The sequence below is a fragment of the Zootoca vivipara genome, chromosome 4 (assembly GCF_965207765.1).
Source record: "Zootoca vivipara chromosome 4, rZooViv2.hap1.1, whole genome shotgun sequence".
Taxonomy (NCBI): domain Eukaryota; kingdom Metazoa; phylum Chordata; class Lepidosauria; order Squamata; family Lacertidae; genus Zootoca; species Zootoca vivipara.
The window spans coordinates 68,967,123-68,983,073 of record NC_142587.1 but is presented as its reverse complement, the minus strand read 5'-3'; the positions used below and the strand labels follow the sequence as shown (position 1 = coordinate 68,983,073).

The 15,951-nt window shown below is 40.1% G+C and overlaps 1 protein-coding gene across 9 annotated transcripts in view; it reads left to right on the top strand.

Annotated features, from left to right (window-relative positions):
- ALCAM (activated leukocyte cell adhesion molecule) overlaps positions 1-14,042 on the top strand; it is a 141,116-nt gene extending 127,074 nt beyond the window's left edge. For 5 of the 9 annotated variants that reach the window (XR_015949658.1, XM_035116770.3, XM_035116768.3 and 2 more), the window contains 2 exons: positions 10,012-10,131; positions 11,808-14,042. Coding sequence is in view for 8 of the 9 variants with exons in the window: in XM_035116770.3 (XP_034972661.2) it covers positions 10,012-10,099 (88 nt within the window). In the remaining variant the exon portion in view is untranslated. Of the gene's footprint in view, positions 1-2,561; positions 2,619-10,011; positions 10,132-11,807 lie in introns of all 9 variants that reach the window. The other 4 variants (XM_035116767.3, XM_035116766.3, XM_088668126.1 and 1 more) reach the window with 1 other exon arrangement.
- Positions 14,043-15,951: the final 1,909 nt, after the last annotated feature.

The window sequence follows — 15,951 nt, the reverse complement described above, 5'->3', positions numbered from 1 at the left end:
ACATAGGGTCTGTCTGTGCACTCTGTGTTGAAGATGCTTGGACTATTCATCCAGCAAATAATCTATGTAATATAGGTGGAAAGCAGGATAGAAGGAGACAAACCTAGACAGCATCTTAAAAAGCAGAGACATCACCTTGCCGACAAAGGTCCGTATAGTTAAAGCTATGGTTTTCCCAGTAGTGATGTATGGAAGTGAGAGCTGGACCATAAAGAAGGCTGATCGCCGAAGAATTGATGCTTTTGAATTATGGTGCTGGAGGAGACTCTTGAGAGTCCCATGGACTGCTAGAAGATCAAACCTATCAATTCTTAAGGAAATCAGCCCTGAGTGCTCCCTGGAAGGACAGATCGTGAAGCTGAGGCTCCAATACTTTGGCCACCTCATGAGAAGAGAAGAATCCTTGGAAAAGACCCTGATGTTGGGAAAGATTGAGGGCACTAGGAGAAGGGGACGACAGAGGACAAGATGGTTGGACAGTGTTCTCGAAGCTACGAACATGAGTTTGACCAAACTACGGGAGGCAGTGCAAGACAGGAGTGCCTGGCGTGCTATGGTCCATGGGGTCACGAAGAGTCGGACACGACTAAACGACTAAACAACAACAGGATAGAAGGAAATGATGCAAGTAGAAGAACAAATAGATCTCTGCTGCAAGGAGCTTATTTAATTTGCATGCCAAAATTAAATTACATTCCAGGATTTTCTTTCTAAAAGTAAAACCTAATCAAATCTGGCCTTTTCTCTGGTTTCCACAATGCATTTCATCCTGCTTCTTTGGAACATAACAGGTGCCTTGTTTTGCAAGTAGCAGAAGTATAAGCCAGGTTGTTAGCCAAGGGCAAGGGCCATAGCTCAGTGGTAGAGCACCCTCTTTGCATGCAGGATTTCCCAGGCTCAATCCCCAGGCTCAATCTCCAGGTAAGACTCTTGTCTGGAACCCTGGAGAGCTGCTGCTAGCCAGTGTATGCAAAATGCTAAATGGACACGGGTCTCAGTGGGAGGCAGGTTTCTATGTCCCTAAAGGAACTTTTCAGAGAGCTGCAGCTATAGAGATGTAGGAACTCCTTTTTAACCAAGGATGGGGGGACCTGTTATCCTTCTGATGTTGCTGGACTACAATTCCCATTGGTTAGGCTGGCTGGTGCTGATGGGAACTGAAATCCCAACAGCTTCTAGAGGACCAGAGATTCCCTATCCCTGTTTAAAGTACATATTCCTATGCTAGGGAACTATTGCCCTATGCCTAAAGTTCCTCCTCTCAATTAATACTAGCTTTAAGATTACTACCCTATAATTACAAACCCACATGACTGAATATCACTTTTTTGAGGTCAGGTTGTTCGTCAACAGGTATGCTAACGGTACTACATACACCCACTAATGTGCAGTTGAAAAAGTGTGTGGTATGAAATTATCAAATTACACTTTCTCTGACCATCACTGCCCTTCATTGGCTGTTGTTTTTGAAAGGCAGTGATTATTATTATTATTATTATTATTATTATTATTATTACGTTCATCAGACTGGGTTGCCCCAGCCATTCTGGGTGGCTTCCAACAAATCAAAACATCAAACATGATCAAAGAATCAAAGAAACATAGAATTGTCACACGTTGTGTTTTAACTACATATTGTGAGGTTAACGGCTCTCGTGTTAGCCACTCTCACTATAGCTCAGGCTTTTCTTGTCCTCACAATCCACTCTTTTAGCTCCAGAACCTGGATTGGGGGTCTCCATCATCTATAACAGCCAGTAATTAGTTGGTCTTTGTCTCAGTTTCCTTTCTATATGCTGAGGTTACTTGGGTATTGTCTCTCAAATAGTCCATTCTCCTTTCATTTCAGGTTCTATCTTCCAGATTCCTTTTCTTAAATGTCTGAAAATTGTCAGCTCAGCCACCTTCTGTCTCCATTGCTTTGCTGGGCTCTGTAGGTGTAGGACTAGATCTGTGCCCGATTGCAGCAGTTCAAGCTGTAGACGCTCACTGCAATCCAAGTGCTGCGATGGCTTCCAGTGTGCTATTGTAGCAAAAGAAACAGCAGCATTGGCCTTTTCTTTGCACAGTTGACTGTAACAGAGTCCAAAAGAACACCAAACAAGGTTGTCAGTTGCTCAGACTAAATAAGAAAAGGAACAATTGGTTTATTTTCAAGATGTTTAAAGCAGATAATGAAGCTAACAGAGCTTAGACAGATTATGTTGGGAACTAAGTGAAATTATTTGTTGTTAAATTATAGATAATTACTATACCTGCCACTTTTGAATAAAGCCTAATCACTTGAATTATCACTGCAGGCAGTATTCTATTTTCAGCATAACTATCTCTTAGTATAAATCATTGTTGCTGCTTTCTGTGCAAAGAGCAGGGGCATATTTATTTAATAAAATGAAGGATTAGAAACAAATGCCCAAAGAGATGGAAATGCTGTCCATTTTGGAAATCTTTCCTGACACACACTATCAGTTGCAAATTTTGGTGTCCATATAGGCTCCCCTTCTCAAACAGTTTTTGAACCCACCATTGAACAATTATTCACATGATCTCTGTCCCCAAAGGGATGTCAACGGAGAGCCTCAGAAGGAAGCAGCACAGAACATTCAAACACTCCCGAGGCAAGAAAGTTACTTCTTTATGTGTGTTGTGGTTTGTAGACTCTCTATTGTCTTGTCATACCCCTGTAGCAAGAACTTGATATATGACCCTGACGGATGCTCAGATTTTATAGTTACCCATCAAAACATTTTGCTTTTTATAGCTAATCTGAAAACAAATATTGAATATGGTTCCCTTAAGGGTGTATTTATGGTGCTCATAGTAGACATTAGCCCTATTCGGATGTTACACTTGTGTATAAAATCAACACACAAATGGATAGTGGGGCAACACTGATTATCCCCTCCCCTGATGTGTTACAAACAGCTGCACGCACCAAGTCTTCTACCCAACCTAGAACACTGATCATGCAGGGTTCTAGGTTAGATGGAAGCCTTCATGTGAACAGCTGTATACAAGACAGAACCCTCCTCCAGATGTTTGTACTGTATATGTGTATACTCCGTGGTGCAAAAGTATTCAGCATGGTCCCATCCCACCTTGGGTGTTGATTTTACACATGACCATATTAGCAGCATATAGGATTATATGCACTCTTAAACCAAATGGTGGGTGGGCATACATTAACCAATTCTGTCTGAATGAAATGTTGAAGGCCTGCCCTTCTACATCTCTGTTTCTGTCTGTATGTTTATTTAAAAGGTTATGTGTCAAACCTATAATATAAATGAGGTATGAAGAAACTCCCTGTGTAGGCAGCAGTCAGGTGTTGTCTAGACAAGCGTCCCTTTAGGCATCTTCATTTACAGATCATCTCTCCCAATGAAATGTAATAATACTAAGAAAACAGGCCATTTCTTCCTTCAGAAATGCTTGTTTTTCATGTGTATGTACATATAAATTGAACTCAACATTTTATCCAGGCCATTGCTGGAACAGGCAGGAAGTAGGTCACGTTAAGACAGGAGTGGGTTCAAATTAATTTTAGAATATATTGGGATGGTGGGGGTTGTGTGGAATGCTTGGCTGAAAACTGAATTGCAGCTACTTTTTATCACGAAATGCACAGAAAGGCCTTGGAACCACTCACCTGGCATCTGAGTTAATTGCTAGTATCTCAGTAAAATATATTTCAAGTGATGCTAATGATACAGAGAGAGACCTGCTGAGCGAGTAAGTGATATATAAAATAGTGAGGCAGTTTAACCACACTCTGATCTTCTTAAGTGTCACATAAACTTGCAGATGTTGTTGGACTACAACTCCCATCAACTCAGCCAATGTTCTTGGGTGATGGGAATTGAAATCTAAAAGCATCCTCATTGCTACTTTTCAACAAGTTCATATAACTATTCCAATGTGTTTCAAAAAAAACATGTTTAATGTTCATGCTTTTCTTCCATACTAAAAACATCACTTGCAGTGCTACTCATACTTACCTAGAAGCTAATCAGAAGCATTGGGGTTTCCTGCTGAAATCCTTTTCATACCACAAATGTTGGTTTTGTTTTTTTGGAGAGGGGAGATAGTTTGACGCCCCCTCCAGACAGCAATAATGTGTTATCATTGGAGAAGAATTGCAGAACAACTGATGAAGCAGAATTAAATCCTCCATTAATGCACTATTATTGTGTCAAAAACCTGTTGTGGAATATGCCAACCAAAACACCAAACTGGAGAGGCAGAAAAGCAAAGCTTTTAGGTACCATAACCACAGCTTCTGTGTAATTTTTCAGTTTAGTGGTATTATTTGGGGCTGATCTTAGATTTAACACTGATGCATATAAAAATGCCAGTGATGTTATTAAGGGCTAGGATTGCAAAGATTTTTCAGGGGAATGTGAATTTAGGCCCCTCAGCCGGACACAATATTGGGGCTAGGGGAAGTGGCAATGTCCCAGGAACATGCTTGACTTCATTTACATGCATAGGATCTAATATATTATAATATATTCTATTATATTATATTATAATATAATATAATATATAACATAGATGCTATAGTTATCTCCCACTTGGATTACTGCAATGTACTCTATGTGGGGCTACCTTTGAAGGTGACTCGGAAACTACAACTAATCCAGAATGCAGCAGCTAGACTGGTGACTGGGAGTGGCCGCTGAGACCATATAACACCGGTCTTGAAAGATCTGGCTCCCAGTAGGTTTCTGAGCACAATTCAAAGTGTTGGTGCTGACCTTTAAATCCCTAAACGGCCTTGGTCCAGTATACATGAAGGAGCGTCTCCACCCCCATTGTTCTGCCCAGACACTGAGGTCCAGTGCCGAGGGCCTCCTGGCGGTTCCCTCGCTGTGAGAAGCCAAGTTACAGGGAACCAGACGGAGGGCCTTCTTGGTAGTGGCACCCACCCTGTGGAACGCCCTCCCAACAGATGTCAAAGAGAAAAACATCTACCAGACTTTTAGAAGACATCGGAAGGCAGCCCTGTTTAGGGAAGCTTTTAATGTTTAATAGACCATTGTATTTTAATATTTTGTTGAAAGTCGCCCAGAGTGGCTGGGGAAACCCAGCCAAATGGGCGGGGTATAAATAATAAATTATTATTATCATTATTATTATTACTACTACTACTAATCTTCCTGCTTTATGTGTAGCGGCAGCAGAAGAGAGCTTGTAGCCTCTCATCCAGCAAGTACCAGCCAGTGTGGTGTAGTGGTTAAGAGCCGTGGACTCGTAATCTGGTGAACCACATGCAGCTGCTGGGCGACCTTGGGCTAGTCACACTTCTTTGAAGTCTCTCAGCCCCACCCACCTCACAGGGTGTCTGTTGTGGGGGAGGAAGGGAAAGGAGATTGTTAGCCACTTTGAGACTCCTTCTTCTTCTTCTTCGCCCATGACACAGACATGCACACTATCCTGAATTCCTCTGGAATGATGCATTGAATATCTACATATAACTTATCCAAAATTATATTGTTTTGTATCTTGTGCATGTCTTTTATTCTTATTTGATCCCATGAGCCACCTTGAATCATAGAAGCAGCCTGTAAATATTTTAAAATAAATAGCTGTTTCATCTACCATTCCATAGGCATGAGATAGGGAGGGAAGGGGGCAGAATGGCAATTGGGAAGTTCCTTTGCTGTGACTGCTGGTGCCACAAACCCCCTTCATGAATGAATGAATGAATGAAGATGATGATGATGATGATGATGATGATGTAGATGTACCACCACAGTAAGCATGTTAACCCTGTGAATTGGGAAGAGTTAGGTTTCAGGAGGGGCATTTATAACTTGTAAGATTCCTTCCCCCCACCCCACTCACAAGACCAGTCGATGACAAGAAAACTTTTGTGGAAATACTATTTTTTTGTGACAACAGAAGAAAAACCAGGAAAAAAGGCAGAAGAAAGAGCCTTAACCTTTAATGCCCATTAATGTAACCAAATTACATAGTCAGAGATAGATAACTTCTGTCCTAGGTACTTTATCTAGTAAAATCTCCCAAGCGCTATATTTTTACAAAGGCTAACTTCTCAAACCTCATGACACATTTCATTAGTATCCTAGGGGGTTTGCTTAAGTATATTATTAGAATGACTCATTTTTCTGTCCAGCTAATCTCCATAGCCTGGATATTGTAGCAAAAATTGACAGATAAAGATAGGTTAAGGCAAATGTGCCTTTTCTGTAGAGATTAGGAGGTGCAAACTTACTGCTTTTCTGTTGTTGTTGAGTATGTTGCCATGTCCCTTTCTGTCCTTTAAAAGCATTTTCTGTAATAATAGTTTATAGAAAGTTTGGTGTCATTGCTATGGAGATGGGGGTGGGGCAGCTTGAAACTTAAAAACAACCTTTTCAGCATGTACTCATAACAGTAAATTTAAAACCATTGCACTTGGCCATTGCTTTCTGTTACAGATCATCCTCTTTTTGTAATTTGAAGTAATGAATAGTGATGAGTTTTTTTCAGATTATGCAGAATCTGTGAGGAGTGGCTCATAGAACCAGCCCTCTCTGCATATGTCCGAAACAGAAAACTATATCCTAAGTTTGTTTATAAGGAGCATATCAGAAATGTACCCACTCTTTCATTTCCTGCATTTCATATACCTAACTCCAATTTTCTGCCATTTTTATTGAAAGCCCACTTCAGTGCATTATCCTCTTGCTAGCAAACAAAATCTCTGAGATGACATATCCATTATCGGGGATGATGAGGCAATGGCATCAGCTAACCTCCTGAAACAGACATCTCCAGTAGAGTAATAACTATCAATTAGATAGATTCTAGTGTGATAAGAAACAAGCAAAACATGAACAAATACTTGTATAAAGGAAAAGCACATAGTAACCCATTACAAGCACAGGACAGACCCATGCTCCCACGCTTTCCCACCTGATTAAATCCCAAGGTTGTAGCAGAAAAAGGAAGAAATGAGATGAAGTGGAATGGAGGACAGGAAATAGGCAGAGTCTCAAAACAATATTACCCACCAGTGATTGTCCACTGGCAGAAAGGACTTCTGCTTGCACAAGAGGGTTGTCTCTTTCCTGCATACTCCCAGAAGCTTCTTTGGGGGATTCAGGGACCTTCAGGAGCAGATTGGGGGATACTCAGGGAGCTGCACAGAGTGGAGTCCATCTACAAATAAATGATCAACACAGATTCATTTACTACTACCCAGTGCTGGGAATAGACACAACATTGCTTCCAGTGAATCACCACCACAAATAAATTATTCTCCCGCAGAAGACAGTATGCTGAAATGTAGTGGACATACTGCTTTTTTTTATGTCTGTTTACTGCCCGAGCATCATTTTGAGGCTTTGCATTTCTCCATACCACTCATTTAGTCCCACCAAGTAGTTTTCAATTGAGAGCAATGGCCCTTCAAGAAAAGCTTGCCAGGCTTTTCAGATACCTGAGGTCCCATTTGCTGCTCCCCTCCCACTAAGGACTTTATGCAAGTCACTTAAGTAGAGCCCATTTGCAAGGGCTGTCATTGCATTTATGAGTCATTTCGAAAATTGCTATCCAACTCCAATATAAAAATCTAGCATGATAAAAACTAGTAGGAGGCACTAATGTTGCCTTGTTTATTGCTGGGCATAAAGAGGCTGCAGTGGTTAAGGCAAACCTTAACTTTAAGGCAGGAGTTTTGACATGTGACCATGGATAGTGCAGAACAAACGCATAACAGGACTTTGGAGTTCAGTGTTTTTTCTTGCTTGAAATTAGTCCCTATTCCTTTCACTCCCCCAGTTGTCATAAATAGATTCTCTGTTCCTGTTGTTCCCACGGGGAGCAGCTTCATCCCTTCACTTTTTTGTGCTGGTTTGGTCTGTGTGGTGTGAATACCATGGGGAACATGCAAAGCACAATAAGCACCACTATCACAGTGCCAAGAAAAACCAGCAGAATTATGTTGGTGGAAGAAGATAAAGCCACCTGACTTTGCATGTTTTTATCCTCTCTGCATGGTGAAAGCACCACTTAGAGATAGAATCAGCACAAAAAAAGAACTTAGGAAACCATCCTTTTGTAGAATAAAGTGGCAGCAGAGAAAGAAAGAAAAAAACCACCACTCTCTGCCTAGTCTTGGAAATGTTAAAATGCATCCTGCAAATTCTGGTTATTGGTGGGTTTAACCATTAGGCAGAACACTTACAGCCTACAGCCTGACATTTAGAAAACACCTAAAGGCAGCCCTGTTTAGGGAAGTTTTTAATCTGTGATATTTTAATGTATTTTGGTATTTGTTGGAAGCCGCCCAGAGTGGCGGGGGAAACTCAGCCAGATGGCTGGGGTATTAATAATAATAATAATAATAATAATACTTTTCAGCATACCTGTATATGCTGTTCTTGGTATCCTATGCATTTGAAAAGTTAAGCCACTTCAGCCTTCTCACCCAAGGCCATGTTGAGCACCTGCAGTCACAGCTCTTTTTTCTGCAGAAGAGGCATGCAGGTGTTTAAGCTGCCTTTGACACAAGTGATATTGCTTGTATCACTTATATGGATTTGTCCATTTACATTTTAAAGCCCAAGTCTTTAAAATGTTATCACACTAATACAGGAGGTCTTTCACTTCACCAGACTCTGAAAGCTGCTCTCACATGTAATGAAAACTTTTGTATGGCATTATGTTTAAGCTACCCTGTTCCTGCACTCAATTAATACATCTGCCTTTATAAAAAAGGGCACCTTCTGGTTTAAGTGAGTCATGCCTCCTTTCTCTCTTGAATATTTGAGGCATTTCCAGGCATGGGTGTTTGCGAATGTCAGACATACTCTATCAGACACTCACAAGCCAAAATGGGATTGCACTGATCCCTGCAGGAAAGAGCCTGGGTGACATCAGCACAAGGATACAGTTCTCAAACGTAATCCAATCCAGAAGTCTGTTTGAATTCCGAAACATTTGAAAACCAAGGCATGGCTTCTGATTGGTGCAGGTGCCCCAGAAACAATAGCCAACAGCCACATCAGACATTCGGCTTCCAAAAAATGTTCGAATTTCGGCATCCGGAAGCTGAAATGTTCAAGTACCGAGCCATTTGAGAACCAAGGTTCTGCTTTGGAAACATTTGGTTTCCTCTTTAGAAAAGCAAGCACCCAATCAAGTGAGCTGCCACAGGGTGGGAGGAGACAAGGATAAGAGGCCATGAGCTGCTAAAAGATCAGAACTATGTATTGTAGTGGCAGAAGACCCTACTCAGAAGAAAGTTCTGCTGTATGGAATGGGGTTTGCTTCCTAATAAGTGTGTCTAGTATCGTTGCTTAAATATGGCTGTGGGGAAAAGGTATTATAGTGCAAACCTTGTCTTGGAGAAAGAGTCATGTGGAGACCTGTACAGGCAGTCAAGGTATTCTACACATATGAAGCCACGTGGAGACTCCGGTTATATGAACTGGGCCCTAGGGTTTTTTCCCTGTTCCTAGTAGCTATCATGCATAATGAATAGAAATCCCACCCACAAATTTACTTCTCGTGCAAAAGCTAGTTTAGAAAAGGGTGTGTATTCTTTTTTTTAAAGTGTTTTGCAAGTCCTCGTTCATTATTATTTTTCCAACTGTATGATTTAAACTTCAAAAAGGTTTTTAATGCACAAGGAGGGGTTGCCATGTTGATAAAAAAACACTTTGATGTTAGCAACAACACCACCTCGAGAAAACATGAAGAAAATCTTCCTAATGAATTTGTATGAAGAAGTACAGGTTATTAAAGCAAGCATAGCTCAGTCCAGGTGTAGATTATAAATGAAGGTGGCAGAAATTTTAAACTCAATTCACACTAAGCTTATGTGATGTTATGGCACTGTTCACTACATTAAGCTGTTACATTTGCCAGCGTAGTAATATTCATGTATTGATAGCTGAACTGTAAGAATCCTCTCTCTTGAAAAGCAGGAAACATTGTGCATTGATGCAACAAAGGGGAATAACAAAGCAAGATGTCACACTACTTTTATTTGCATTTTAGGTCAGCCTCAAAACATGTAGATAAAGACCTTGGAAATATAGAGGAAAACAAAAAGTTAGAAGAAAACAATCACAAATCGGAAGCTTGAGATAGAGAACTTGTCAGTCACCACCATTCCAGGTAGGTGTGAACAACTTCATAATGTGGATTTATCTGTGCTGGGTATATGGTTTGAATGGCTTTTAGTCTCTGCATTGCTGAACTGTTTGTACTATTTACCCATCAAGATGAAGCCAGGTTTATCTGCTCAACATTTGGAATGCCTTCAGAAATGCTTTCAGTTCCTTGGGGCTTTCTGTGGTGTTATTTGAAAAACAAACAACGGTTATCACCTCATCAAGAGACAAACTGTTATCAATAGAATGCTAACTATCTTGGGCTTTCTCGCTTTAGCACCACACTGTTCACTAAAATAATGGAAGCAACTCCAGGGCTAAGTATAAACTCCTGGGTGTCTTCTAGGTAGAGACCAGTGTGCCTGTTTTGACTGGATATGAACTCCTGGCTCAAACAGGCCACTCTGCCCAGCACCGATCACTGCAATTTATCTATGTCTCTGTACACCAGGTGCTCAGTGCTATTTGTTTAATCTTTCTCTCGAAGTACAAAAGCTCCAAAGAATATCTAGCCATGACAGATTACATGTAGGTTGTACTGCTTCAAAGCAGTAAATTGGGCTCAGTTCATTCTGATGGCAGTTCTGTACCACTGTGAGGAGACTTTCTTTTCGGAAGCCCTGTGCTAGCACTCTCCAGAAACAAAGTATGAATAGATTTTCGGTCCAAAAAAAAATCTGGAAACATTTCAGAATGAGTAACACTGGGACCAAGACTCAAGAGTTAGACAGTGCACATTAAAAGTACATCCTGGGCTTAAGTGTAGTTTATTCCTTAAAGGTAAAGGGTAAAGGGACACCTGACCATTAGGTCCAGTCGTGACCGACTCTGGGGTTGCGCGCTCATCTCGCATTATTGGCTGAGGGAGCCGGCGGCGGCGTACAGCTTCCAGGTCATGTGGCCAGCATGACAAAGCCCCTTCTGGCAAACCAGAGCAGCACATGGAAACGCCGTTTACCTTCCCGCTGTAGCGGTTCCTATTTATCTACTTGCATTTTGACGTGCTTTCGAACTGCTAGGTTGGCAGGAGCTGGGACCAAGCAACGGGAGCTCACCCCATCACAGGGATTCGAACCGCCGACAATCTGATCAGCAAGCCCTAGGCTCAGTGGTTTAACCACAGCGCCACCTGGGTCAGCTGCAATTTCCAGCACACTTTACATTCTACACTTTACATTCTACACTTTACATTTACACTTTACATTCTACACTTTACATTTACACTTTACATTCTACAGTTACCAATATTTGGGGGTGGGGTGGAGGAAGGATGCTTTAATTGTATGCAAGACAAGATCTCCGTACAAGACAAAAGAGCTAAGGCAAAAAAGAGAAGGCAGTCAATGTTTAGGAAAGCCTCAGGCAACAGGGCCAGCACTGATCAAGGGCTTGCTCAGCACTGTCATGGCCCCTTTGTAACTTTTGAAAAGTCAGTCGAGAGATTCAAAACCATTTATGATTTTGGAAAATATTTTTAACACTTGGTGGCAAATTATAATCCACTCTTCATTGTTGTGTGTTTCACGGTGTTCTATGGTAGCCTTCTTTTATTTCTTCCTTTTTTATTTTTATGGCATGCATTTTATGTGGGGAAACTAATACCCCTCGCCCCCCCCCACTTGTGTATTATCATCAACATACAAGTTCACCTTGACTGACCTTGTTATTTCTCATTTTCAGAGAATAAACATAGACCAACTGAAGCATGAACATGGATTGTATTTAAGATATATACAAAGACATGACAGCTATTCATGGTTCAAGTATTACACAGATCATTCTATCAAGTTTTCAGAGGAATTTACACAGTTATCTCAAGCTTACAAAAATATCAGCAAAACTAATTTTGGCGGCAGCCGTGATAATAGGTCACAAGTTTGTGTTCTGTTTGAATATCTTTTTTCTTTTTTTTCTTTTTTTTTGTAAATGTCTGCACTGAAGATTTCTTTTGGTTTGCCTTTATGTAAATTTTTTACGTAGCTATTTTTATACACTGTAAGGCTTTGTTCTGGGAGTCGCTGGTAATCTGATGTATAGTGTAATGTTTTTATTTCCATTGTTTTTTGCACCCTTTAAAGAGGTACATTTCTAATTCTGATTGCTATCAGTAAAGCTCTTACTTTGCACAGCAAGTATCTAATTTATAAGATTGCCTTATGGGAAATGAGACACTTCTCTCTCTGTTTTTCAATCACCACTAAAGGAAAAAGGGGGGAATAAATCTGTAAAAAAATAAATAAGTAAAAGCAAACTAACCGGTTTTTAAAATAATTAACACCTGCTCAACTACAAAGGACATGTATATAATTTACAAAAGGAGAGTAAGGTATTAAGCAAGATTCATGTTGTCATGTATACAGATGTCCTACTAACAAGTCTTTTTTAGACAGGAAAATCTTTTTATTGATAGCATTCTGGAAAACTAATTGTTATTGCAATTCCATGATATATAGTGTGAATGACTGAAATTAAGAATTAGTTCTGAAATATTTTTGTTATCCACTGCCTTAAATATTATCTATCTTTTTATTTTAAAAGGGAAAAAAAGATCAGTTGAAATTGGAAGTTTTTGGGTTTTTTTAAGTGGTCATATCAAAGCTGCATTTTTCCACAAAATAGAATATATATTTTTGTGTGTGTGCGTTTTTGTTAACTACACTACAGATATTGCACCTTGAGATAATTTTAGTGTTTTTAACTGGTACATAATTTATCAAAAAAAGTACATGAAATTGTAACAATGAAATGAAATCTATGTATCTTTAGTTACATTCAAGATTGTAACTTTATAAACCTGTTTTATGCTTGAGAATTTTTTTAGAAAGTTAGCATAAAAAGAAACATTTGAATAGATTGGGGCAAATAGCAGCATTTAGCAGTGCTCTTTAGCGAAGAATAGCATCTGGGAGAATGTGCTAGATAATTTTTGATAACGGCAGGAAAATATTATTGGAATGGAAGTTTCTGTTTACAGATTTACGAGCCAGGAAAACAGGAAGATTCTGTAGATTGCGGGGAGTTTAAGAAGACGAAAAATGGAGATGGAAATTAGGAAATGTATTTTGCCACTTAGGGGAGAAAAACACTGTTGTAAATTTGTAAAATGTTAAATGTCTGGGCAGTAGTGACTGATGTCTTAAATAAAAGCTTCCTGTAGTGTACTGGCATGGATTAAATACATGAAATGTCCTATAAATTCAATACTGTATAAAATATTACAGAAAAAAACTGTTAAAGTCCTCTCTGCATTGGTTAAGGCTTTATTTGGCAGGGGAACAAAAAATTAATCTTGGTCAATGTTTAAACCAAAGTTAAAAGGGGGATAAAACCAAAGTCATTTGTTTTGCATGGCAAAGCCATTTATGATATCTTTGTAAATACTGTGTTTTTTCCTTTCTTCTTTTTTTTAGAATTTTGTTTTTTTAAAAAAAAATCTAAAATTTTTAAGCACCTGTTTTCCAAAATAAAATGTGAACACACACACAACAAACTTTATATATAATTTTGTTTTGGCGTGAAGACATCATTGCTTGTAAGGAAGATTCCATTGGTGTGAGTACAGTAAAGGGAAAAGACTTGCACTGCAATATCATGTCTTTAAATTTTATGAAATGTAAGCATACAAAAGTAGTCCCATTAACAAAAGGATCTCTCCTGATCTGTAAGAGAGCCATGCAACTGACCAGACTTGAAACAAGAGTGGACACCAAAAAATGAAAGTGCTCAACTTCTGCATCCAGTGTCATTATGGGAAATCAAACTCTCACCTTTTGAATTTCTACTGGCCGTTCCAATGTAATTCTTGGGGGGTGTTTTCTTCACTGTTGACATCAGACATGTTTCCGGAATCAACAGTACAAATTAATTGTTGCAATTCATGCCTGAAAGACAATAAAAGTGAAGTATGTTTTCACATTCCTGTCTGACATTTCAGTTCAAGTGGGATATTCATACCTGCATGAAATAGCTCAGTAATTCGGTTGGCATGGGTTCTGGTCAGGCAAATGTTTTTGCACATGCATAACTTCAGTCAGTTAGTGCCAGGAGACTGGACAGCTAGGAGTTTTAGTACAGAAAACACTGGGAAGCTACATGAATTTATTCCTCATGCACACAGCAGGATAAAGAGATGGACAAGACAAAAGGGGATATTAAAGTACCGGTAGCAGAGAAAACACATTCAGGTACACATTCCAGAGAAAGTAAATACACTCGAGTCCTATGGTAATCAGTGAGCCACAGCACACAGTGGATAACTCAAGTACTATTGTTTCCACTGGGATTTTTTTTGAAGAACTTAACTTTTGCTGGCTTGGGTCTGCCCATGAAAAGATAGGGAAGAGTAATTGTGCATGTTGCATACTGGGTAGAAAGACTAGAAAAGAGCTTGGGAAAGGTCCAAGTCTCATGGATGCAAGCTACCCAGAGAACTCTGAAATGCTCTCCAACAAATTGAGAGATGCACATCTTCCCGGCCATGCTCACAAGAGCACAGTGCCCCAAAACAGGCTGTCCCAATTTAACTGGGGCAGTAGAGCAGTGCGCTTTGATATTTAATGCACTTAGGCATACAAGTATGGCTGGATGGAAAATGGTAAGCAGGCTCCTTTGACTTCCCTTTCATTCTGTGATTAAAGAACGAGTCTGACTGGCGGACTCAGGTGAGACCTTTGCTGTTTGTAAATGGTTTGCAGTGTGACAGATGACAAAAAAAATTGTTAAAAATATAGAAATTTAACAAAGGGCTATATTAAATATTATTAAAAAGATTGTAGGAAAAAGTACCACATTTGCAAGTAGGCGGGTTTGGAGCAACAGGAGGAAGAGAATGGATTAGGCCTTGGAAGTATAGGGCAATGAAATGGGGCACAAAGCTAAAAACGGGGCTGTGAGGCTTCCTCTCTACAAGGAAAGTGACTTTGGGTCCCTACCAGGTTACGACCTCCAACTTACCATATCAACTGTCATCACTCGAGTTCCATACAGGAACGGGAAGTATCCACAATGGGAGTGAGACTAGGTATGCCAGGCAAATCAGCCTCACTGTCCCCAATGCTTTCTACCCACTTCTGCTTGAATGAGAGTAGAACTCTCCCTGCAATCAGAAACCCAGATAAAAGAAGCTTCCCAGTCATGCAGCAAATTCTACTCACATTGAAATGAGTGTGCCTAGAAGCCCCCTCCAGACTTTTGAAGCAGGAAAGTTAGGGGCTCAGCAGACACAGATGTTGGCGAAATGGGTGTCATGTGCCACCCAAGGCGTATTACACAGCTCGTTTCTTGTTCAAGCATATGCAGCTAGGGGCTTTGGGGGACAGGGCCTCAGGCTCCTAGCTAGAGTGCTACATCTTGCTTGGGCATAAGGCCTGAACGGTTTCAGCCTTTTTCAAAAATACTGTAGATGGTTCAATAATTCTCAATAATTTAGTGCCGTTATCTAGCTCACACTCTATTCTTCTGTATTATGCACCTTTTCTCAGGGCAGCCTACACAATGGTATTGTATCTACTAAAAGCAAACTCGGTGTTCCAAATTCTGCTCCTTACATAGCCAAAATGACACAAGAGAGAGGTGGTCAGGTGGTTTTGGGGAAGTGCAAAATGATGATGGAGGAGGAAGAGGAGGAGAGTGAGGGGCTGAGCCTGTCAAGAGAGAAATATAGAGTAAATGGAATAGTGTCGTAGAAGGTAGCACTGATGGATTAGCTGTAACGCTGAACAGGAACACACCACACTACAACATTTTGTTGCAGAACATAGTAGTATTCCATATAAGCCTATGGCCATGCTAAAGATGTCGTTTTGATCCATGCTGCTTTTGCATC